General features: G+C 46.2%; 1 protein-coding gene across 3 annotated transcripts in view; it reads left to right on the top strand.

The window, feature by feature from the left end:
• The window catches only part of LOC138491599 (ubl carboxyl-terminal hydrolase 18-like), a 1142981-nt gene that overhangs the window by 372665 nt on the left and 744904 nt on the right, over positions 1-25412 (top strand). For all 3 annotated transcript variants that reach the window (XM_069618206.1, XM_069618205.1, XM_069618204.1), the window contains exon 2: positions 5738-5834. In XM_069618206.1, the coding sequence (XP_069474307.1) occupies positions 5803-5834 (32 nt within the window). In that variant the 5' untranslated portion in view covers positions 5738-5802. The remainder of the gene's footprint in view (positions 1-5737; positions 5835-25412) is intronic.

The raw sequence follows: 25412 nt of genomic DNA on the forward strand, positions 1-25412 counted from the left end.
TAAACACCTAATTGCCCATTTCCCACAATTCCATTTCCATTTCAACCATGCTCTTAATGGCAGAATGTGGCACGTGCGCTTTCCCATTTACAGTGAGGGCCATGGCCCAGTAACGCACACACAATACGTCTTCCCTTTGCACAGGCATTTTTGCAGCACCTCCCCCATTGGGTACTGTAAAAGTTTCATACACGCATGCAGCACTCGCATACAAAACCTCTGCATTGCACACTTATTTCTGTACCCACTCCATATTTACCGTTACACACTCTCAGTACACATTCCGTTTGATTCCAAAGCCCCTCCATCAGAAACGGATGCTAAAGAATGCACGATTGCAGCATCCACAAAGATGCTGAGATGCAACCAACACACCTTTGGCCATGCACACAACAGTGCAGCCCTTTCCACACCCAGCACAACACTATGGATCCATGCATGCGACCATGTGGGCACCTAAAATTCTGCACAAACGTAACATATGTAGCACCACTTCTACTCAACTCCCCCACACAATAAAACACCCATTCACGAAAAAGTGCCATAATTAGCAGAATCCACAAACATACCACAGCCTGCACCACCCCTACCCACTGCCATTCACAAAGTATTGTGTCACTGGCAATCTATGCACAACAGCTTCACAACATTGAGCCTACTTCAATAAATCTGCACACAGCACAGTAACCAAGCACATATAAGCTGCACTTCAACCATACCCTCTTCCATACTCTCATTACATATGCTGTGTCCATACTATACAACTTCTCACTGCACCATCTCCTGCCATACACAAATACTGTAGCATGTTGCAACTATCACCACAACCATGGAATTCACACTACACGCTTTGCAACTCGCTTGTGCTGCTGGAGCACGTCTACAATGTGCTCCACACCCATTCTCCAAACATCACCCCCCTGTGCCTAATGCACTGTCAAACCTGCATTGCTGCAGTGGGTGTGCTCCTTGCACACATTGACCGCACCGTAATGCAACCATTCATGTCAGCATTTCACCAAGTACCACTATGCCCATACGCAACACTGGCATCAGCACCCCTACCCAACCTCCACACCGCAGTGCATATGCACAGCGTTAAATCCAACAGTTACCATAATGTACACACATTACACTGTCTCCAGCACCCCTATGCCCTTTCATTCACATACTATTGTCTTACCCACTTCCACTCAGAAAGTATTGTCACTGCCAACCTAACCACAAAATGCTCACAACATTGCCCATACTACAAGCAACCTGCATACAGCACACTATCCAAGCACATATAGGCTGCCCTTCAACCATACCCTCTAGCATACTGACAATATGCAAACACTCAACTCAGTCGCCACACTGCGTGACTTTCCACTGCAGCATCTTCAACCACACATCAACAACTTTACCACGTTCTAACAGTCACCTGACCTGCGAAACCAAACATGCACGCATAGCAGCTCACTTCTGCTGCTCTATTGCGTCTCAAGTATGCTCCACACCCATTCAGTACAAGTCACCACCCTCTAACGGATGCACAGGCAACAATGCATTACTGCCATGGTTGTGCTCAAGCCCTAGGGTCTTGAGTGCATGGCCTACAGCCTACGGCCTTCAGCCATGCACCCAATAGTCTAGGCCTTTCACACACCCATCGCAACATAATGCCGCCATAAATGTCACCAACTACGACTGTCCACTTACACAGCACTGCCACCAGCACTCCTACCCAACCTGCGCAGCGCCATAGAGCTATGCAGGAACAAATAGCAACAGTTAACATAATGTAGAAATAACACTGTCTCCTGCACCCCTGTGCACTTTCATTCACATACTGTGGACGTACCCACTTCCATTCACAAAGTATTGTGTCACTGCCAACCTACCTACATACTGTTCGCAACATTGGCCCTACTCCAACCAATCTGCACACACCACACTATGCAAGCACCCACCTCTACCGGATGCAGAGTCTGACATGCATTGCTGCGGTGGGAGCGCTGAAGCCCTAGGCTCTTGAGTGCATGCCCTACGGGCTTCGGCCATGCACCCAATAGTCTAATCCTTCAACAGACCCACTGCAACTTGATGAATCCATGCACGCCACCGTGTGCCCAACTACTGCTATCCATCCGCATAGCACAGGCACCCGTGATCCCACCCAGCCTATGCCATGTGCAATTCACTTTCCTTCTGAAATTCACCTGCCACCACTCACCACTGAAAGAGGTCGCTGCAAACAAGTTGCGGCAGAAGCTATCTGGCCATTATGACAGCTGCCTCCAATCACCACACAAAGTAGTCAGCTGTCTAGGTACCCACGAATTGGCACAATACGCACTAATACTGCAGCCACTCCTCAGTCTTCTTCCCCCTATTTACATATTATCACTCCCCCACTCTTTCCCTCCCTTCTTGCGGCCAACACATGGCATATGGTATATTTTGCAGACCCTTCCGCCGGCACACTGTTCTCCGATACACCATGTCAGCGTTTGTCAATTTTTTTTACGCAGAGCACGCTTCACTCCAGCCAACCACCGGCCGCGTCCAAAGTTCTCCGACAGCATGCTGTTCCGCATGCCAAAGACACTTCGTTCCACGGAGCGAACAGGGAAATGGGTCCCGCAACCTATTCACTACATAGCTAGCCTCAAGAATACTTCATCTGCTTGCGTTTCTTTGCATCTGTACACGTGTAAAATATCTTAATAACTTCATTGTTTCTGAAGCATAAGCCTCTTCATCTCAAACTCGAGGTGTTTTACTATCTTTGATACTTTCGTGATGCTTATAGGAATATCTTTGTTTTCTTATCTCTGCATCTCTTCTAGATGCGTCAGTCTTACTTTGTGTTGTGGGATACATCTACCGCCCATCAGAACTACCCTACATCACCAAACCACATCTCAGCAGTCACCTACCAAACCACATGTCAGCAGTCACCTGCAGAATGGCTACACTGGCGCTGTTGAGCCCTATCGCCTTGCCTTAAAAACAGAGTTTTGCAGTCACCAAGATAATGGCTGTGCTGTCTGACCAGCCACACATGGGGCGAGATGAAACACCAAATACCCAGAGAATTGCTGCCAGTATTTTCTTCAGTGGCACCAGAGAAAAGTTCATTTGGACCAAAAAGAAAAGAATTCGAAGGCAGTGCTGCTATGCTGCCAGCCCAAGACTTCACTGAAAAAGAAATAATTTTGCCTTTTAAAATGACTGCGCTCTGATGCTCTTTCATCTGTTCGACAGTACACAGTTCTGATCCAGTGAGACCCAGCTAGGTCCCTCCATATTGACGATGTGCTCCAGCAAAAAGGGGGCATTTCTCATTGAATGACTGGTTGTGTCAGGCCAGATCTGTGAAATAACAAAGAACTCCATTCCAAGCTGTACAAAACAAAACGCTTTACCTTGCAACAAAATATCATAGCTAAATTCTTTATAAAAAGCCCTCTATCTCTCGTAGCTCATGTTAGTTTCAACGGATCTTTATTTGGACAGATGCATGTGCATTAGAAACATGACTGGGGCTTTGGAAAGATTCAGAAAATGAATGTGAGAAGGCCACATTGTCTAGTGACAGCCAAGGAAAATTGACCACATGTCAAATGGTGCTTTTTACAAACAAGATACATATCTTTTTAAAAGTGAAATGTTGAATTAAGGTCCCGTCTTTGCATAGAATGTGATGGGGGTTTTGTTTGAAAACACATATAAAATGTTTTATTCCAACAGACCTGCTTCTGGTTCAGAAATAAATAAATAAATCCATTTACTGTGAAACCAGCAGGACACGTTTTTCCAGACCCTGGCTTCAAAGGACATTTGCTTCCTGGGAACAGGACCTGCCTCCCCCCAAGGGAACCAGCATCTGGAAACTATGAATGGGCCAACGGAAAGACCTTGTAGCCCCGTCAGACTCTGTGGCAGTGCTCCAGCTTGGCGCAATGGATTTCTTGGATACATAGGTATGACCTTTTAGCAGCACCTCCCCTCCACTCCAACTGGAGAGCTTCAAAGACAAACTCCATGGCAACAGTGGGCTGAATTGACATTTGGCTTTGGCCTGGAAAGAAATGACCATATTTGGAAGACAAAAGCCATCCCACCTGGCTCAAAAGACTATTTTATTAAATACACTTTAAGACTTTTATTTCTGCAACCGGACCACGCAAGAATGCGAAAGTTTAACAATTAAAATGTAATTTTTGTGTCATTAAAACAAGACATAGTAGTTGTCCCTAGTTTGTAGGGAACGCAAACGACAGGAAAAGGTAAATGATGGGGAAAGTATATATGGTGGAATGTTAAAAATTAATACAAACATGCTCTGTGATAATAGGTACACCTATAAAAAATCGTATAATTTTAGGTGAAATATTTCCCACTGAAAATCGAGAAAGATTATTAGGAGGGCCTACATGACACCGTACAAACCGGGGAGTGGACAGCCATGCTCTGTATGAAATATGTCATTTGTCTATGTGATTTGCAAAAGTGCCACAACTGTAAAAATGTGCAATTTATGTCATAACTGATTGTTGGCAAAAATAACTGTGGGAGGGCATGGACTTTGTAAGCACACCCCATAAAACTGATGTCATGTCGCTGAAGTCCAACCGGTTGACAGGAAGGCGGTAACAGTAACTCCTGACCAATCCAGTTGTTAGTGGCATGTCAAGCCAAAGGTCTGCCCCCATTGTAAATCCTGTGATGTCACCCACCTTATTAAAGGTAGAGGCTCACAGAGACAAAACACTCATTCTGAATTTTCCAGCTCCTGCGTATCCAGATATTCCATATTCATCAGGTAGAGGCCCTGATCAGCGGCTGCCCATGTTTCCTTGCGTCTCTGCTGTGTGCTGCCCCTTTGATTGGCACTAAACAGCAGTGCCGCATTGTCCACGATGTGCTCAACAAGCACTGTCAATTCAGCCTCGCTGAAGCAGGGCTTGCGCTGCCGTGTGGCTGGTATGCGAGATGTCATCTTGGTGGTTGTCTGTAGTAGGTCACAGTAGCTGTAGGCCCAGAGGTTGCTGAGGATTGCAGTGGATTGTGGTTTAAGTAATGGCCGCCGCTCTCGTTCCGGTTTTCATGGCCACAGTGTTTCCAGAACCGGTATTTCTGTTTCCGGTACGGACGTGGTGGAAACATTGTACCTGGTGCATCCGTCTCTGTGGGTGTTTGCGTTACGGCGGTGACACTGGTTCTGCCATGGTGTGGTGCGCGCGACCGACTAACCGTAATCGTGCCTTACTTCCGCATGATTGCGGACACGGAAACTGTGTCACCGCCTTCACGGAAAAAACGGATTCCGGACCCGATAACTTGTAATGAGGGCCATTGACTTTTTTACTGCTTCGGAACATTTCGCACAATTATGCAGAGAGTTTTCCATGTAAAAGAATCAGTGTCCATCTGCCTAAATGTCCTGTAAACACTAGATGTGTGTGTCTTAAGTGGATTAATGGAAAATCAAAAGTGAAGCTGGTCTCTCTGATATAAAAAAAGGCTTCTGTTTTATAATTTTCCTTGTTTGGCCTATTTGAGCCAAGGCCTTGATTAACTTTGTACACTTCAATCCTTGAGCTGGAATTTGATATCCATTTGTAGATATGAAATGTAAATCTGGAATGCAATTCTGTTGTTTTTCAAGGGATTGGCAATGATTTTTCTGTAGAACTTATTATTTTGCTAGAGAAATTAGCCAGTAACATTTCCTTATCTTTTTGCACAGGATACCTGGGATTGCAGAATGAAGGCTCAACATGCTATCTCAATAGCCTCCTCCAATGTCTCTACATGACCCCAGACTTTTTTAACAGTATTGTCAGGTATCAGGATGTTTCTCTTTTGGACATGTGTCACTCTCTCCCTTTACTCTTTGCATGTGACACCCTTGCACATTTACACAACATACTGTCACTTTCGGAGCACGCCATACACACTCCCTTTTCTCTGAGCATGTCTCTCACCAATGTCTTAACATATGACATTGTCACTCTTCTCTGGTCATGTGGTATCTTTTTACTCTTGTCAGGCATAATACACCTTCCTCTCTACTCTAGCACCATTTCTTCTACACTGTCACCTTTCCCTAGGCACATGATGTACTGACACTGGTCACATGATTTACTGTCCCTTCTCATGGCATATATTATGCATTCACTCTTCTTTGTATATGTGTTTCCCTTCTCTGTGGATATATGACATTACCCCTCTTGTCTGGTATATACTACAGACACTGTGGCCAGGCCACGTGCTGCACCTTTAGTTTATCGCAGCTGTACAGCGTCTCTTACAGAAGATGTACTATCCAAGTGTCTACTCTGCTGTCTGGCATAGATGTATCCAGGGGTGTAATGGTTGATTCAGGAGCCTGTTGTCAATCTTCCACAATAGATTCTGTGAAAACCAGGTCATTTAGCTTAAGATGTACTACAGTTAGCTCTAGTTGGCAAAACAATAGCATTTTAGTGTGTTAAAGATAGAAGTAGCTATAGTGGGAGACATGGCCAGTCTCAAACCAGGCAGTACATAAGATATTCGCGCTCTGGACAGTTTGCCTTTAAATCGATAAGTAACAGCGCTTTGCCCTTGCAACAATACGTTTTGAAACCTGATTTTATTTTATTTTATTTATGTAGCATGTATGCCTAAGCAGCAAAGATGATTAAAAGTGGACATTATTTTGAAAGAGTACAATCTTTGTTGGTAGCATGGAAAGTTTGAGATGGAAAAAGTAAGATGACAGAAGACAGGATTTCAGAAGAGAGTTTAGGAGCAGAACAATTGGAAAAGGAAGAGCATGATGGGAAGATGAGCTGTACATAGGGTGCTGCACATTGGGTGCTATCTCCGGGGATGAATGAATTCAAAACTGTCCTGTTCGCTCCTGTAGAATTAAAAGGCCCTGATCCCATTAAGATTCCCAACATGATACCCAGCACTGGCAATTCGGCATCAAAATCCGAAGTTGTGAGAGTGATCGGGGAGCAGGGGGGAGGAATGAAGCCCCCACACCACTGCTGTGGAGTGTTGATCTTATGGCCACCACCCCTTGCTGCCTGCATGTCTGAACTAGAGTGGTAGCGGTAACGGCTATAAGCAGAAGAACAGGATGGCAGGAACAGCGTACCGACAGGGCTACACCGATGTGGATTTTAGCCTGTACTTGAACAACAGTTCTTTTGCAGACTACAGTAAATTCAGAGTGCATAGGGGCATAGAGTGTTTCATTCATTTTGGGTTGGTGAGAACAGAATCCTGAGCACTGTGAGGAAGACATGAAGCAGTAGGCTGGAAGTCTTCAATTGTCCCTCTAGCCTGTTCCTGCATGTTGGCAGTTGGCTAATAGAGACATGCTTTGGTACAGATATAGTGGGCCTTGGGTACAGATATAGTGAGCGGCTTTCTTAAATGGGACTTGAAGCTATCTCTTTACCAAGTAGACAGAGTTGCAGTGCAATCTCACCAATAACTCAAAGTGCAACTGTGAATACCAATTCACATAGTGAATACTCACATCACCAGGAAGGGAGCTAAAGGGCGATCACCTGGTGGAGCAATGCATCACTACTGGACGGGTTACATGTCAATTTTAGAAGTGTAACACAAACTTAAGAGAACTGGCAAAAATGTGAACTTCAGGCCAAAAAGTCTAAGGTATCTGAAACCTAGCTTCATTCCTCCCTTAGACCACCCCCCGTCACAAACTAGGATGTTAACAAGTTCTGAAATGTGTCAAAGATTAAAAAGTATTAATTTTTGAACGCCAATTTTTTGAGGTGCCCAAGTCTGCTGATATACAAGAGTGGGATGTACTTTTAAAGAGATCAATATATTGTAAATGATGTACTTCCATCTGTCACAAGGATATCTGATAGGTTATTCATGCAAATAGACCCAGATAGCTATGATCTGGGGGCACTCCCTTATTCAGTGGGTGAGCCTGGGAGTTTTCCCCCAGCCTATATCGTCTTTGAGAGAACATGTAGACTACCTTTTCAGTGATTTCCGTTTCCCGTCACTTCACCTGGCAGAGGTGCAGGTAGTGGTGGTGTGGCATCATAGACATTTGCTGACAAAAATGGAAGCAGAACTCCCCCATTCCTGTGCTCTCTTTCAACACAAAATGTACAAGAATCCATAATTAAGAGATCTATGCTCAGCCCAATGACTCTCAGTGCCATCTAATAGTAATCTAGGCATGTTTTGCATTAATGCAGTACATTACTGGCAGAGATATCACCAGTACAGTCATGAAAGTTCAAAGTTGGCACTGATGCTCAACACTTATTCTTCCCACTACTCTCTTTTTGGGGATTAGTAATAACTAATAATGACCTATTCTTTGCAGCTACTCATCACTGTATTGTGAACTGTGGGATGTATAGAGCCCTAGGAATGTCGGAATCTTTGGTCAAGCTAAATCTCTAAACTGGGCAGGCCATGCTTACATCAATATTGCAAAATTGTAACAATTCATCCCTTTCCAAGCAAAAAAGAACATTTAGATCTAGCAATTCAGCCTTAGTACCGCATTTTACAAATATCATTGAGATTGACCACCTACTCTTCAAGAAAGCCTTCAAAACATGGCTATTCACAAAACCATCACAGATTCTGACCCAAAGACGCTGCATACAATCCAACAAGCAACACAGACCCACAGTGTCAAAAGACGAAGCACTCTGAGAATTTACAACAAATAACTACAGAACTGCACCCAAAAAATGTGCAGGTGCAAATATTGACTGGAACACCAACAGCACAAACCAGGATAACCTCTCCAGCACAGGTGCATGCCTGCATGCAGCGCCTCAACCAGGAAAACAGAAAGCTCACATAGTCAGGTCAGCCTTCCCTGCTCTCACTCAGCAGCCAGAAAGCCCCTTCACCCTAGTCATCCTAAAATGGAACCCAGTGCAGTAGAATCCTTGCATCCAGAATAAAAGTGCCACAACAAATCCTCCACTCTCGGGATTAGAAACAGACTGGAACCTAAACTGGCTCACCTCTGCATCTCCTAGTACCTTACAGTGCACATACACACACAAACATCCACATACACTGCAGCCTCCCACCTGATAATATCTAGTTCAACAGAGCAACACCAAAGCTGATATGTTTATCTATCACACCCTCCACATGCCAGCAGCTACTTGATGTTAAAGTACTGACATCTAAAAGATCTTGGATTTTCTACTCTGGATAAAACAATATCCAGATTACACTAGCATACACACCCAACCAGGGTCAAGGTTCTTGCAATGATGAGGCTCTCGCCACTATTGTGGGGAGAAGTAAAGGCTTCACCGTAATAGGGGAAGACTTTAATACATGGGAAAATTCACAAATGGATAGGCAAGCGACGAGGGCAGAACCCAAGGGGCCCATCCAGGCGGGTGGGATACATTCAGGAAAAACTTGTGATGGGGGCATTGTGGATGTCTGGAGAGCACAATACCCAGACAAGAAGGGATACACATTTAGGTACAGTGTCCAAGGAACCTTCACTCGAATTGATTACTTACTGATAAACAGATATTACCACCCCCGAATAAGGGGAAGCGCAATCCGAGCAGTCGGTTGGTCTGACCATGATATGGTGACAGCAACCCTAGATATGGAGGGCTCAGGCTGTCGGGACCCCAAGTGGCGCTGCAACGAGTTCCTCTGGCGAGACAAACTTTGCACAAGAACTTAAGGCCGCAATTGAAGAATACTTCCAGATGAATGATAATGGGGAGATGGGGCCCACAACGCTATGGGAGGCAGGGAAGGCCACATGGAGAGGTCTACAGATGATGGAGGGAGCCAGGCAGGAAAGGGAACGGAGGCTACAGGAGGAGAAAATGGGCAAGGAGATTTCGAACTTGGAGGAAAGGCTGCACACGCAGGTGACATATTGAAAGGAACACCTAGAAACCCTCAAACAAAAAAGGGAGGAGCGAAAGTGCTGGGGATAGGGATACAATACGAAAACTGAAATTCTTAAAACAAAAATTCTACGAAAAGTGGAATAAGCCAGATAAGATGCCAGCTCTAGATTGAGAACTCAGAGGGCAGAGAGATGGATTGAGAGAGTTAGAACAGTAGAAGGGGGCTGGGCCACATCTCCAGAGGAAATAGCTGACCACTTTGCCAAATATTATGAAGGCCTTTACACCTCTGAGGGCGCCAGGGTAGAGACAGAGATGCAAGAATATATCGGCAGGGCAGGACTAACACGTCTCTCTCGGGCAGAGCGGGCACTCCTGGAATCACCCATCTCTTCCGAAGAAATAAAGGCAGCGATAAAGAGTCTCCCACCGGGAGGGGCACCAGGGGAAGACTGGTATACCATGGGTTTCTATAAACAATTTGCAAGCATCCTGGCCCCCCCACATGACTAAACTATTTAACGACTTACAAGAAACTGGTCAGGCCCCGCCATCCTTCACAAGAGCCCACATAGTAGTTATCCCTAAAGCAGGGAAAGATCCTGCATGCTGCAAGTCATACCGTCCGATATCGCTGTTAAATGTTAAATACACAGATGCAAAGATTTACACAAGGGTCCTGGCCTCACGCATGGAATATATCATTTGGACCAGGTGTGCTTTATAAAAGGTAGACAAGGAGCAGACGCCATGCACAATACACTGGACATCATTGTGATGCTGCAAATGCATCGGAGGAACACGCCCTCCGTATCCTTGTCCTTTATTGCTTTATCATTTGTGTTCTGACTTGTTTCACGCGCAGGAGTTCATGTGGGAAACCTGGCGGTGCAGCCCTCTCTTTTGGTTGGTGAACAGACCTTTGGGATACCCTTATGGCACCCCTGGGTGGGAGAGCAACGCTGTGCTCCTAGTGTATGTTTTGGGCACCTGTGTGTGGCCCACAGAGCAGGGTATGGGCTGGTGGCAGCTCCGTGCTTAAATGACATGTGCCCTGAGCGTCCTCCATTTTGGGATGCCAAGGCCCTGTCATTGGAATCGGTAGATTCCTGATGTAGACAAGACGGCCCTGCGGCCTCTTGCCCTCCATCACCTGTTACCTTGGTTTTCCCGAAGTCCTGGGAAGCCCTGACTCTGTCCCTTCCCCTGACTGGCTCTTGGGTGGAAGTTCCATATATGGTAGTGTGGGGAAGTGCCGACCAGACTGGCTGGAACCTTCCCAACAACTGTATGGTGTGGCTACGCCCGTGGGGTGGGACCTGGGTGAATGGAGTGTGTGACGAATACGCATTCTGTGTTATGGGTGTCTAGTATCTGGTGTTTGACACAATGACTGAAACAGCCCTGCCCGAAAGCGGTATAAATGCAGTGTGTACTGTTGAATGGCGCGATGCTTGTCCGAATCCACATTCTGTGTTGTGAGTGTCTGGATGGAGAAGAATGTCCTGAATGCACAGTGCGTCTGATTGGCTGCCTGACTGCCTGAATGCCCTTCTGAGTGATTGGTTGCCTGAGTGTGACCCAGCAGAATAAATGGGAGATCAACTAGTATATCTGGGGGCCTCTCACTGCTAGAAATTGTTCAGAAGCTGAAGTAAATTCTTGATGCTTACACTCGAAGCCGAGCCAGAAGAAGAAGGTGAACCACGGTTCCCTTCATTGTAATCTGAAAGCTGATGTGCCTTCCAGAAACAGATCCAAGAGAGGACCTGGCTAGGAGACCTCTTCCCGAGCTACGAGGGACCATCGTGCACCGCTAACCTTCGCCGAAGCTCCCTGGAAGTCAGACCCTCGAAAGGCTGCCGACCGGTGACCAGGACCGCTGAGGAGAACGAAGAGAAGCAACGGACATTCCGTCCACCGTTGTCGACCAGGCTTTGCAGGTTTGCTATAACCGCTGGAGGCCTGTCGAAGCCGTGTTGCCCAGGACCGGGAACCACTTGACGCTGTGCCGCCGATGACCGGAGCCGCAACACTCCACCTGATTAAGACATTAGAATCCAAGGACGCCCTCATCCGCACTGCCGACCGCTTTGTCCCATCGGAGAAAGTCAGGGCCATCGACGTGCTGAGGAGCATCCACAGGTGGGTTTCCCGCCACCTGAGGACCGCTGAGACGCCGGACGATTCGACGCCCTTGCTGGGCCAAAGTTACTCTTTGCGGTCCCGAACTATCGACACCGAGGTGCCCCGCACACCTCATCCTCACAGGATGTCCACGACCAATCATCGACGAGTACCGCCAGTACGGAAGCTGCTGCCTCAACTTGGTTGTTCACCATTTCTTCAGGGATCTCGACGATCCTTGGCTCCTGCCTTAAAGGGAGCCGCTCAAGAAAGATCCGTTGACGACCCGTCGTCGAACTATGCGATTCCAGGTACATTGGGGTTGTGGAACTATTGTAGAAGGAAATAAGACTCTTGTGAACAATATATGGACTGGGCGTGTACAATATCTTTATTTAAAGGTTGCCCAAGTGGGGGGATCCTCATATAGAATTGTGCCTGGTAGTACGAGCTCAGTATTCTGCCAATTGTTCTAACCAACTGCTTTTGTCGTATGTCTATTGTTGGTTCTCTTTATTACTTTATTTGTGTGACATTTAGACTAATTCCAGTTGATGCACTTTAATGAAATTTGATAGTAATTGTGGTACCACGTAGAACTGTGTATATATTTGCCATTGTATATTAACTGAGCACAAAGTGGGTTATTGTGATAGTGTATGTAACCTCGAACCTTAATTATATATAGACTGTGTTTTCACTAATACAGTGTATGGACATTAATTGAGGGTACTTGGGGACTACACTGTACTTAAGAACCAGCCTGCATCACCTCCTGAGAAGCTAGGACTTGATTGCTAACCCACGTTTACCAAATAAAGAATCTTGGCTGGGGTCCTCTACCTCTCCTCTGCCATATAGAGAGCAGGAGTACAGACACCCACTTCTGGTCTTTACACTGGTGGCAGCAGTGGTATGCTTATGGTTTTAAGAATCAGTGTATAACCTTGCCACTTACAAAATATCTACACTTTGTTAAATTGAGGTTTAGTTATGTACAAGATAACTACATTACAAGCAATGGAATCTATTGCAAATGGTAAATTGACCCGGATGACCTTAGAGGCTCTCCAGGGTGCTTGTGAAGTCAGGGAATTAGACGTTGAGGATAAGTCTAGAGACGAGCTGATAGCTGCCCTGTTGGAATACCAGACAGATTGCAAAACTCTTGAAGGGGAGGATTTAACCATTGAGGCCCCTACCCCTGGGGTTGTTGTTGAATCTGTTTCTGGGAATGCAGCCATTCCTGCTGACTCTGTTCCGACACCCAGCACTGCTCTTCAGGGGGAAGCCCTGAAGATTGACCTTTTAAAATTGGAGCTACAACAGGAACAGTTAGCCTTTCAATACAAAAGGTTGGCAACAGAAGCTGAATTGAAGAAAGAGGAGTTGCCTCAGCAAGTGCTCCTTAAAGCCAGGGATCTGGAACTAAAGGATAGGGATCTTGAACTTAAGAACAGGGATACTGAATGTCAGAAAATACAGCTAGAGAAAGCTAGAGTGGAGACTTCAGCGAAACCCGTTGAGAGTGTCAGGTCCCCAGCCACCAAGTTTATGAAAGATTTGGTGGGTGTGTATGCGGAGGGTTCTGATATCCTCCAATGGATTGAAGCGTTTCAGATGGCTTGTGCAATTCATGATGTTGATAAAAGAGATTGGGCTAAGTGTTTGTTAAGCAGAGTGCCTCAGACTGGATATGACTATATTCTGAAACTGAATGTGGAAGAAAGGGGTCAGTATGAGTGCATGCCGTCTGCTTTGATTGCCAAGTTTGGCAAAACACCGACCCAATACCTTAAAAGGTGCAGGGAATTTAATAAACAAGAGAATGTGTCTTGGGATGACTGCGTGAGTGCTGCACACATGCACATGATGGGGTGGATTGATTGTTACAAAGTGAAAACATTTGTTGAATTATCGCACCTCTTGTTTTCTTGAGCATTTTTCGGAAGCCTGTTCACCAGAGCTGTGTCAGTATATTACTGACCAGAAAATTTTAGATCCCTATAAGCTGACCAGACTGGCTGACACGTGGGTCTACCGCCGGGTGTCCTCTAAGGACTCCAGTGGGAAGGACAAGGACAAAGAAAAGGGGACCTCTCAGAATGCTGAGGAGTCCCAGAAGCAATCACAGTCGGGTAAACCAAAACCTTTTTCTCCTAAGACCCAAAAATGTAGTGGGGATAAGTCCTATGTTGGTGGAAGTAAGAATAGTGGTCCGCCTGCTGCAAAGCAGGGTCCCAGTGGTTCCAGTACCGTACCCCGCACTCCTGGCACTTGTTGAGAATGTGGGGCTCTGGACCAAAAGAAGGGTGACCCCAAGTGTAAAGGTAAGGCACTTGGAGTCCAGGCTGTCAGCCTGACCTGCCCTTACTCCGTACCTGAGGTGGAGGCCACTGTCCTCCCCTCCTCTACAGGAATCACATTCAGTGCTCCTGTAGAGATTTCTCTAGTGTCCCTTGGGGCCTGGGACCAGTACGCAGAAGTACTGGCTACAATCCCACAGAACACCCGTAGATTTTTGTGAAGTGTCCTCTTGAATGGCCAGCCTCCTACTGGCTTGAGAGCCACTGGGGCGAGCATGACAGTGGTGGACAGGACCCTGCTCAAGCCAGAGGACTATGTAGGTGCTCCTCTGAGAACCACCAGGTTAGCTGGTGGGCCCCCCAAATTATCGCCTTTAGCCTTAGTCACAATCATGATTGGAGACAAGACAGCAAAGCTTCCTGTCCTGGTTCAGGACATTGTCCCTGCTAACATTTTGTTAGGCAACGATCTAGTAGAGTTGGGGTTGATCTCGGATGGTCTTCCCATGACTGCTGCTGCAGTCACTAGGTCGTAGGTGAGACCGGGTCCGGCTGCAAGTCCGGAACCCTCGCCGACGGGGAAACCCAAGGCACAACGAAGGAGGAAGAGTAAGAAGGCTGCCTCTGCGAAAGGGACCCCTTCTCTTCCTGCTGTTCCTGCAGCACCCATTGGGATTCATGCTCCGGACGGGCTGGATCCCGTGGTAAACCCAAACGCAACTCCGGAGCGAGAAGAGGCAGAAGACCCTCCTGCGGGAGAGGTTCTCAACCTGGAGGACCACCCCAACCTTCAATGCCTGCTGGCTGAAGGGGGACCCTTCCGGGTGGACTTCTGTAAGGAACAGAGAGAGCGCCACTCTCTCGAGGGTCTGAGGAAACAGGCCCTGTCCCAGGCACAAGGAGAAGTGCCTAGGACATTCTGGATTTATTGGGAGGGTGAGCTCCTTGTTAGTGAGCCCACTAAGCCTGAACCTGGTGCCCTCAAGAGGTTGGTGGTACCCCAGGTTTACAGGCCCTTCCTACTGCAGTTGGCGCATGAGGTGCCCTTAGCTGGTCATCTTTGGACCAAGAATATAAAGCAAAGGCTCTTTGCCCATTTCTGCGGCCTCGGATGGGAGTAGAAGTGGAGTCCCACTGCAAGACCTGCCCAACTTTTCAGTTGTCTGGCAAGACTGGAGGCAGTGTTATTGTCCCACTGCAGCCGTTGCCAGTGGTTGGCACACCATTTGAGAGGGTGGGCATCAACAGTGTCGGTCCCCTTCACCTTCCCACTTCAGGTGGACATCGGTTCATCCTGGTCTTGGTAGATCATGCCACCAGGTACCCTGAGGCTATACCCCTTCAGACGGTTACGGCCAAAGTGGTTCCCAGGGCTCTCCTGGGCATTTTCACCCGTGTTGGATTCCCTAAAGAGGTTGTCTCTGACAGAGGATCCAACTTCATGTCGAGCTACATGAAGACGATGTGGAAAGAGTGCGGGGTAACTTGCAGGTTCTCCACCTCTTACCACCTCCAGACCAATGGTCTGGTCGAGAGATTTAATAAAACTCTCAAGGGCATGCTAGGCGCTTTGGAAGAGCCCCTAAGGAGGAAATGAGATCTCCTCCTGCCATGCCTGCTGTTCGCTTACAGAGAGGTACCTCAAGAGGGTGTTGGTTTGAGCCCCTTTGAGTTATTCTTTGGCCATCCAGTGAGGGGCCCCTTGCCTTGATCAGATAAAGTTTGGACGCCACCCTTGCAGGTCCTGCCAAGCAATTGGGGGACTATGTGTTAGGCCTCAGACGGAGGATGACACAGATGATGGGCCATGCGACAGCAAATCTTAAGGCCAGTCAGAAACTGAATAAATACTGGCATGACCTTAAAGAGTCACGAGTCGATTGGACTGCGGGACAGGAGATCCTTGTGATGGAGCCTACAAAGCCTCATGCTTTGGCAGATAAGTGGACTGGACCCTTCAGCATAATCTCCAAGATGGGCAAAGTCAACTATCTGATTGACATGGGAGTCCCTGGGGTAGCCCCTCAGGTATTCCATGTTAACAGGCTCAAGGCTTTCCATAGACGAGCAGAAGTCTTGTGTCTCCTACTCGCTTCCGAGCAAGAAGAGGATGAGCGCGAGCCCCTTCCTGATTTGCTGCATAGCAACCCTCAGGATGGCTCAGTGGAGGGAGTGCATCTCTGTCCAGATCTGATGACAAAGCAGCAGAGGGCCTGCAGAGCTTTGCTCTAGGCAGTATGCCTCTCTGTTCTTACTGACGCCAGGCCTTGCACCGTGGTGTAGGTACGAAATTGACACTGGTGACAGTGTGCCTGTCAAAAGCAGTTGCTACCATATGTCAGATAGCAAATAGGTCTGACGGACCATGTCAAGGAAAAGACGGCATTCTCAACACCCGAGGGGCTCTTCCAGTTTAGAGTCATGCCTTTTGGTTTGAAAAATGCACCTGCCACTTTCCAACGTTTAGTCAACCATGGAGGCTGGAGGCCTTTTGTGTGGCCTACTTAGACAACATCGCCGTCTACAGTTCCACTTGGGAGGAGCATTTGACTCACTTGGATAAAGTGTTGCAGGCCTTGAAAAGGGCTAACTTCACTATCAAGGCCACCAAGTGCCAGATAGCTGAGGGGAAAATCACATATCTTGGTCATGAGGTAGGAGGGGGTCAAATCCAACCCCTCCCCAGTAAGGTACAGGATGTATATGACTGGGAGACTCCCACTACTCAAACCCAGGTGAGAGCCTTGTTGGGCCTCACTGGGTATTATCGCAATTTCATGGTGGACTATGGGACCTTAGCTGCCCCTCTTACAGCACTGACTTCGCCCAAACAACCGAGGAAGGTTAATTGGACAGAAGACTGTCAGAGGGCCTTTGTTGGCTTGAATGAAAGTTTGTGTAGGGCACCTGTGTTGTGCGCACCTGTATACAGCAAACCCTTTAACGTCCAGACGAATGCCTGCGACACCGGAATTGGAGCTGTCTTGTCCCAGTTAGATGAAAAAGGGAGGGAACATCCGATCATATTCATCAGTAGACAACTCAAGGGAAGAGAATTTAGGTGGGCTACTGTTGAAAAGGAATGTTTCAGCTTCGTTTGGAGCCCTTGCAGTTTTAGGCCCTACCTTACAGGGTCTACCTTCAAAGTCCAAACAGATCATAAGCCCCTAAAGTGTCTTATGCAGGTGAAGGGTGGAAATCTGAAACTGCTCACGTGGTCCATTAGCCTGCAAGGGCTAGACTTCACCATTGAGCACAGACCAGGGAAGAATCATGATAATGCAGATGGCCTTTCCAGAAGGTATGTTGATCATCTGGATGAGGGTGTCTATCTCGTGGGAGATTAGGCACCCTGACCTCAGTCTGGGCGGGGGTGACTGTGATGCTGGAAATGCATTTTTGAGGGACAGGGCCTCCGTATCCTTGTCCTTTATTGCTTTATAATGTGTGTTCTGACTTGTTTTCCACACAGGAGTTCATGTGGGACTCCTGGCGGTGCAGCTCTCTCTTTTGGTTTGGTGAACAGACCCTTGGGATACTCTTATGGCACCCTTGGGTGGGAGTACAACCCTGTGCTCCTAGTGTATGTTTTTGGGCACCTGTGTGTGGCCCACAGAGCAGGGTATGGGCTTGTGGCAGATCCGTGCTTAATTGACAGGTGCCCCGAGCGTCCTCCATTTTGGGATGCCCAGGCCCTACCGTTGGAATCGGTAGATTTGTGATGGAGACAAGATGGCCCCCGTGGCCTCTTGCCCTCCATTACCTGTTACCTTGGTTTTCCCGAAGTCCTGGGAAGCCCTGGCTCTGTCCCTTCCCCCTGACTGGCTGTTGGGTGGAAGTTCCATATATGGTAGTGTGGGGGAAGTGCCGACCAGACTGGCTGGAGCCGTCCCAACAACCGTATGTTGTGGGTACGCACATGGGGTGGCACCTGGGTGAATGGAGTGTATGATGAATATGCATTCTGTTTTATTGGTGTCTAGTATCTGGTGTTTGACACAATGACTGAGATAGCTGTGCCCGGAACCGGTATGAATACAGTGTGTAGTGTTGAATGGCGCAATGCTTGTCCGAAAACACATTCTGTGTTTTGAGTGTCTGGATGTAGAAGAATGGCCTGAATGCACAGTGCGCCTGATTGGCTGCCTGACTGCCCTTTTGAGTGATTGGTTGCCTGAGTGTGACCCAGCAGAATGAATGGGAAATCAACTAGTATATATGGGGGCCTCTCACTGCTAGAAATCTTTCAGAAGCTGAAGTTGATACTTGATGCTTACTCTCGAAGCCGAGCCGGAGGAAGAAGGTGAACTGCTGTTCCCTTCATCGAAAGCTGCTGTGCCTTCCAGAAACTGATCCAAGAGAGGACCTGGCTAGGAGACTTCTTACCAAGCTACGAGGGACCATCGTGCACCGCTTACCTTCGCAGAAGCCCCCTGGAAGTCAGACCCTCAAAAGGCTGTCGACCGGAGACGGGGACTGCCAAGCAGAACGAAGAGAAGCACCGGTCATTCCGTCCACCGTCGTCAACCAGAGCTTGCAGGTTTTCTTTAACCGATGAAGGCCTGTCGAAGCCATGTTGCCCAGGACCCGGAGCCTCTTGACACCTTCAGAACAAGAGATGGAAACCCACATTGAGAATACTAACACCATGCCTAGTTTCGGCTTTCGACCTATGACTATTGTTGACACTGCTCAAATGCTTGCAAATATCAAGCCTACCTCCTGTATTGGAGACCTCCTCCCACCTAAGATTATAGTTAAACACGTCAGCATCTTTGCTCCTTTTTTACACGATTCATAAATGCCTCCTTCTTACATAAGAAAGTTCCCACTACTATTAAAGAAGTGGCGGTTACACCCATTGTTAAGAAGCCAGGGCTCAGTGCTAAGGACCCAGCAAACTTACGGCCAATAATCAATACCCCTTTTTTTTACTAAAAATACTGGACAAGGCAGCAACTATCCAACTACAGGCTCACTTTGAACCGTTTTCCATCATAAACAATCTGGTTTCCGTAGAAATTACGAAACAGAAAGTGCATTACTGGACCTACAGACGCAAATGCTAAGTACTATAGTGATGGTAAAATGGGCCTCCTCATTTTATTAGATCTTTCAGCAGCGTTTGATCTCCTAGACCACGCCAGATTGTTGGAAACACATGCTGATATTGGTAAATGATCAAGCCAGACCGTAGAAATGATTCGCTCCTTTCTGAGCAAAAGACCACCCAAGATGTGCTGGGGTACTGCGTGTTCAGACCCCATCTCCATAAAATACGGTGTGCCACAAGGGGCCTGTATTTCCCCAATCCTATTTAACATCTACATATGGCGCTTATGTGATAAACATGAAAGTATGGGCTTTCATTTCACCAACTATGCCGACGACTTCCATCTTATCGTGGATTTTAGTGGTGATCATGTTAAAGATACAACAACCCACAATCACATATATTCGATCATCCAGGAGTGGATGACTGAAAACTGGATGTGCCTAAATAGCTCTAAGACAGCCGCATGATCTTTGGAACTACACCGGCCAGAAAAAAGTTGGCCCACGCCTACACAAACTTTACTTTAGATACCTGCACCATCAAGGTGGTTGAAAAAGTAAAAACCCTAGGTACAATAATTTGAGGCCTCTCTCAATGCGGATGCGCATGTCAACTATGTGACTAAAATGCACACTACCACCTTAAAATCTTAAAACAGAAAAATCCTTTGGTGTCACGTAAAATCTGCAAAACTTTAATTCGGGCCATAATCGTGCCCTGGCTGGACTATTGCAACGCGTTCATTCAAAAGCTACAGACTGTTCAAAATGACGCTATTAGGATAATGTACAATGCTACTAGGAAGGAACATATCTCACACTACAGAAAGGAGCTTCACTAGTTTCCTGTAGAGAAGCTAATCCAATTTAAGACATTGGCTCTGGCCCATAACTGTCTATATGGAGAGGTTCCAGACTACCTAAAGCGCACATTCAGAAAATACTCCCCAAATAGGACTTTGCGATCAAGTATCACACACCATCTGGTTATACCGCAAGCTAAAAGAGGGAGCTATTTCCCTCTTAAAGCGGCAAGTAACTGGAATAAACTATATGTATGCGATCAGAGGAAAGCTACACTACTTTCCGTAATAATTTGTAAACCACACTGTTTGAGTAAATCGGGCCCTCTGTCTCTTAGTTTTTTGTTGTCTGTTTTGCGCCCTGAAGCCTGTGGGCTATGGCGCGGTAGAAATAAATAAATAAATAAAAAATAAATGAAATAAATTTGACCCATGTTCGTTCTCAGTAGAGGGGCTCACATACTCCTTGGTAAAAAATAATCTCTAATTAGAATTTTTCAAATTTTTAAATTTGTATTTTTAATTTGACCCCTTTTCAAAGGTTCTTATTAACATTGAAGGTAAGGGACATCTTTAAGCGTTGATTTGAAGGCTGTTACAAAATCTATATTACATTTTCATAAAAATGAATAATTCCAATTGTACACAGCTATATAAAACACAATTACAGCTATATTTCAATTAAATACAGTCTAAGACATTTTCAAAATGAAATGGTACTTTAAAACATTTAACACACTACTTCACAATATATATTATTTTAATAATAATAGCATGTAAGTCAACAGTTACATATTTCCTCAATTTCTGGTAATTTCTGTAATAATACCCTGAAAAAAATTGAATAAGTACCCAAAAGTATTTATAATATAAGTGGAAGAACCTTCAATTGGTATTTTTCAAAAAGCTAATACACGCACGTAGAATGTAATTGGAATTCTTCAAATGTAAACATTGGGTTCTTATTAACATTGGAAGTAAGGGTCGGCTTCAAGGGGGATGTGGAGGTCGCCACACAAGTTACATTTTCACAAATATAAATAATCCAAATTTTACACAACTAGATACAAAAACTTACAGCATTCATATTTTTCTATTAAATACATTATAACACATAATAATCTACACAATTAAAAGGTACTTAAAAACATTTACAAACTATTATAAAACCTCAAAAAACCATAGGAAATTATTTGACATTTTTTATTTTTACAAAATAGTTAAGGTTAAACCAACAAAAACGTAAAGTCTACAACAGAAATCATAATGTTAAGGTAACAAAATACAAATAGATTATCAATACTTAAAAAATATATTTATATTTAAATCAAATATCATGATAACCTTAACTTACCCATAAACCGAAGACCATCAAATGTCATTATTTATTAGAATTTTTGTTTAGCGCTGGTCCTACCCAGTGGATCTCGGAGAGCCTTACATGGTTCAAATATTGAAAAGATCAGAGTTGAAAAGTTGCTAAATGTTTTCAGGAAAGGATAGAATGATTAGGATAGACAAGTGATAGCACTGGAGGATGGCAGATTTATGTGTGGGGAAACAGGTATCTTTTGAGGCTCTTTCTGAAAGTGGTGATGGAGGATGCAGTGCTGTGTGGAGAGTTAGGGTGTTCCATGCTCTGGGTGCCCAGTGGGTAAATGCTTGTTTTTGTCTGCATGCAAGGTTGCAGAGTGGAATGTGTAGAAGGTGTTGGTTGGCTTGTCTGGTGTTTGTGTGGGCGATGGGTTTGAGTTTGTAATGAAGATAAGATGGAGTTTTGAGGTGCATTGCTTTGAAAACAATATAGAGTTCTTTGAAGGCAATTCTCTAAGTTATGGGGGGGTTCGTGGAGCTGGTCAAGAAGCAAGGCTTACGTGTGAATGTTTGGGTAGGTGGAGCATGAATCAGGATGCTGCATTTTGTATGGCTTGCAGGGGGGAAAGGGTTGTGTTGGGAAGTCCAATAAGGAGATTTCCATGGTTCAGTTTGGAGGGAGCTAGTGCTTGGACTGCAGTGCGGTAGTCGTTCGGAGGAAGGATATGTCTGATTTTCCATAGGAGGTGTAGTTGTAGATTGCATGTTTTGGTGACAGCAACTTTGTGGCGTGTGAAGGAAAGATGGGGGTCGATGTTGAAGCCAAGGGATTTAACAGGTGTGGAGACGGAAATGTGTGGATTGTCCGTGACAAGTTCTTGGATCCAGGGGGTGAGGTTAGGTTTGTGCCTTGGGACAGATGAGGAGGCATTATGTTTTGGAAGGGTTCAGGAAGTGGGTGGCCATCCAGTTGGTGATGGTGGAAAGACCGGTTTTGAGGGTTTGGCATTGTGAAGGGGATGACATTGTTACGCTCACCTGGACCCCACAGGGGTGTCGATCGGACCCGGACAGCTGCGGTCTCCATCAACGTGATGCGTAGTGCAGAGATGACTGTCTGGACTGGCCCGCCTAGTCTTGTCTGCTGGACCCGAAGAAGTATTTTCCTGCAAGTGGAGACAGGGATTAGCCACCTGTGGGTTTTAGTGATGGCCTCCCAACTGTTCTCGCTCTCCCCCACTAATCACCTCTGATATCCCCTTCGTAACCTCACCTTATGTTTGTAAAAGATGAGCTCTCCATCCTGCGTGTCTTGCAGGGGCGCGTAGTTACCCGTTACTTCACTGGTTTGAAGTCGTTGGGAGAGTTCCGGTAAGCATTGACTCTGAAGTCCCAGGCGGGATTGGTAAGTATCAAGTTCAAAGAGTTCAATGTGCCCGATGTTCACTCTTGTCCCCTTCCTTCCTTAAGTTGCAACTGAGTTCGTGAGAAGAAGGTCTCGTAGCTGCTGCTGGCGTTCAGGTAAGAGCCTGTTTTACCCAACGCTGTCCAGTAACTATTGCATGCGTTAACGTGTTGTTTTTCTCCCTCTTTACAGATGCGGCATATGAAGATAGGGAGAATAATACTGCCGGTGGTAAATCAGGTAAGTCTATGGTGGTAAGAGGTATTTGTTGATTCCCTTGGCTCACCTTGTTATTCTTGTGCCCCTAGGTGCCGGAGTACGGCAAAGAAATGATGGAGACAGTGCCGGATCGAAAGATGCTGTGAGAAATGGTGAGTATGGCGCCGTGCTGGAGCTGGCGAAGCAACGCGTGCAGGACTGATGTACTTTCCAGGTCGGGAGATGAAATGGATCCGGAATCAGGTGAGGAATTTGAAATAAGTTTGTTTTCTAACCTTGTCCTTTTCTTCCTCTTTATTCTAGGAGCTCTGGATTCGAGGCGGGCGTGGCAGAAGACTGGATGCTGGCTGCAGGCACGCGGCCGTGGCAGAAGACTGGATGCTGGCTGCAGGCACGGTGAGAGTCACGCTGCTGGATGCAGAATAACACGAAGCATGTGCTGCTGTTCGGGCGTGGTTTAAATAGCCTCCAAAGTAGTCCCAGGAAAGAAGTTCCACAGGACCACACCAAAAAATAGTCCCTGTAGTAAAATAGTCCCATCCAGGCCTCACGTTGGCTTGTATTTATTTGCAGCATGGTCTGCATGAGGTAAATAATGTCTATGAGCCTGGCGCCTATGGCACCAGGACTGATTTTTATTATGAGCCTGGTGCCTACGGCGCCAGGACTGAACCCAGACAAGCTCCTAGCTGGGGCTGCTGGGGTTTTGTAAATGTCTGGATGCCTGCTCCCGGGGCTGATGGGCTTCATCCGGATGCCCGGGGGTAGGCATCATGACAGCACTCTCCCCCAAGGCCCCTCCTAAAGTTGTTCTTCCCCTTGGCCCTGGTTTGTCTGGGAAGTTCTGATAGAATTTCTTCACCAACCGAGGTGCATGAACGTGGTCACTAGGCTCCCATGACCTTTCCTGTGGTCCGTAACCTTTCCAGTCGATTAAATAAAAAAGTCTTGATTTAACCAACTTAGAGTCCAGGATATTCTTTACCTCGAATTCAGGTTCTCCATCTATTAGGATGGGGTCAGGTGGTTTGGCAAGTCTTGTCCCGGGTTGAACTGGTTTCAGAAGTGAAACATGAAAGACAGGATGGATCCGCATATTAGAGGGTAATTCCAACTTGACGGCCACCGGGTTGATAATGGCCTTAATAGTGTAAGGTCCCAAATACCTAGGATTAAAAGTCTGAGTTCCTTTTAGAGGTATGTGTTTTGTAGCCAGCCAAACTTGATCCCCAATCTGATATCGTGGAGCATCGCTTCTATGTTGATCAGCATTTTTCCTATATTTCTCTTTCGCTTGTTTCAAATGTTCTGTTGCCTCCTTAAAGGCTTGTGTAATAGTAGAGTGTAAATGACTAACTGCAGGGATTTCTAAGTGCTGAGGCGAATCGAGTTCTGAGGTTCGAGGGTGATGTCCATATATGGAATAGAAGGGGCTTTGTCCGGTTCCAGAATGTACTGCGTTATTGTATGTCTATTCGGAAATCCATAAAATATCCTTCCAATTGCTTTCGGTCTGGTGCAGCATGCAACGTAGGTACTGTTCAAGGGTCTGGTTGGTCCTCTCCGTCTGAACATCGGTCTGGGGATGGTGACTGGTTGATAACCTCACGTCGATTTGCTCCAATTGACAACATTTCTTCCAGAATTTGGAAATGAGAAATGAATTGACTACCTCGGTCAGAGACCAATACGGAAGGAAATCCGTGTATTCGAACAATGTTTTAGAGGAACTCCTTGGCCAAAATTGAAGCGGAAGGTAATCCTTTTAAAGGAATAAAGTGGGCCATCTTGGAAAAAAGATCCACAATAACTAGGATGGTGTTAAAGCCATTACATGGAGGTAGATCTCTAATAAAGTCTAAAGACAAGGTGTGCCATGGTGTAGGTGGAATATCCAAAGGTTGTAAAAGGCCAGCAGGTTTTTTCTTCTGGCTTTTGTTTTGGGCGCAAATGCCACAAGACATCACAAATGACTTTACGTGTTTTTGCCAAGTGGGCCACCAGAACTGTCTCTTAATTTTCGCTTCAGTTTTTGCGATACCTGGGTGCCCTTCCATCAGGGTGTCATGGTAATTGGAGATGACTAGTTCTTGTATTTCTTTGTGTGGTAGAAATAGTCGTCCTTGATAGTAAGGTAGGTCATTGACGACTGAGTAGTCCGGGCCTTTCTTTACCCAGTCCTGCAGGGTTGCTGGATCGAAGAATTGTTGGATTTTTGAATGAATATCTTCTAGTGTCTGTTGAGTAGTTATGCCAAGAATTCTTTGTTCAGGAATTATTGGCACTGGTTCCGGGTTTG

Source organism: Ambystoma mexicanum, chromosome 10 (assembly GCF_040938575.1).
Source record: "Ambystoma mexicanum isolate Mex_15411 chromosome 10, UKY_AmexF1_1, whole genome shotgun sequence".
NCBI classification, from domain to species: Eukaryota; Metazoa; Chordata; class Amphibia; order Caudata; family Ambystomatidae; genus Ambystoma; species Ambystoma mexicanum.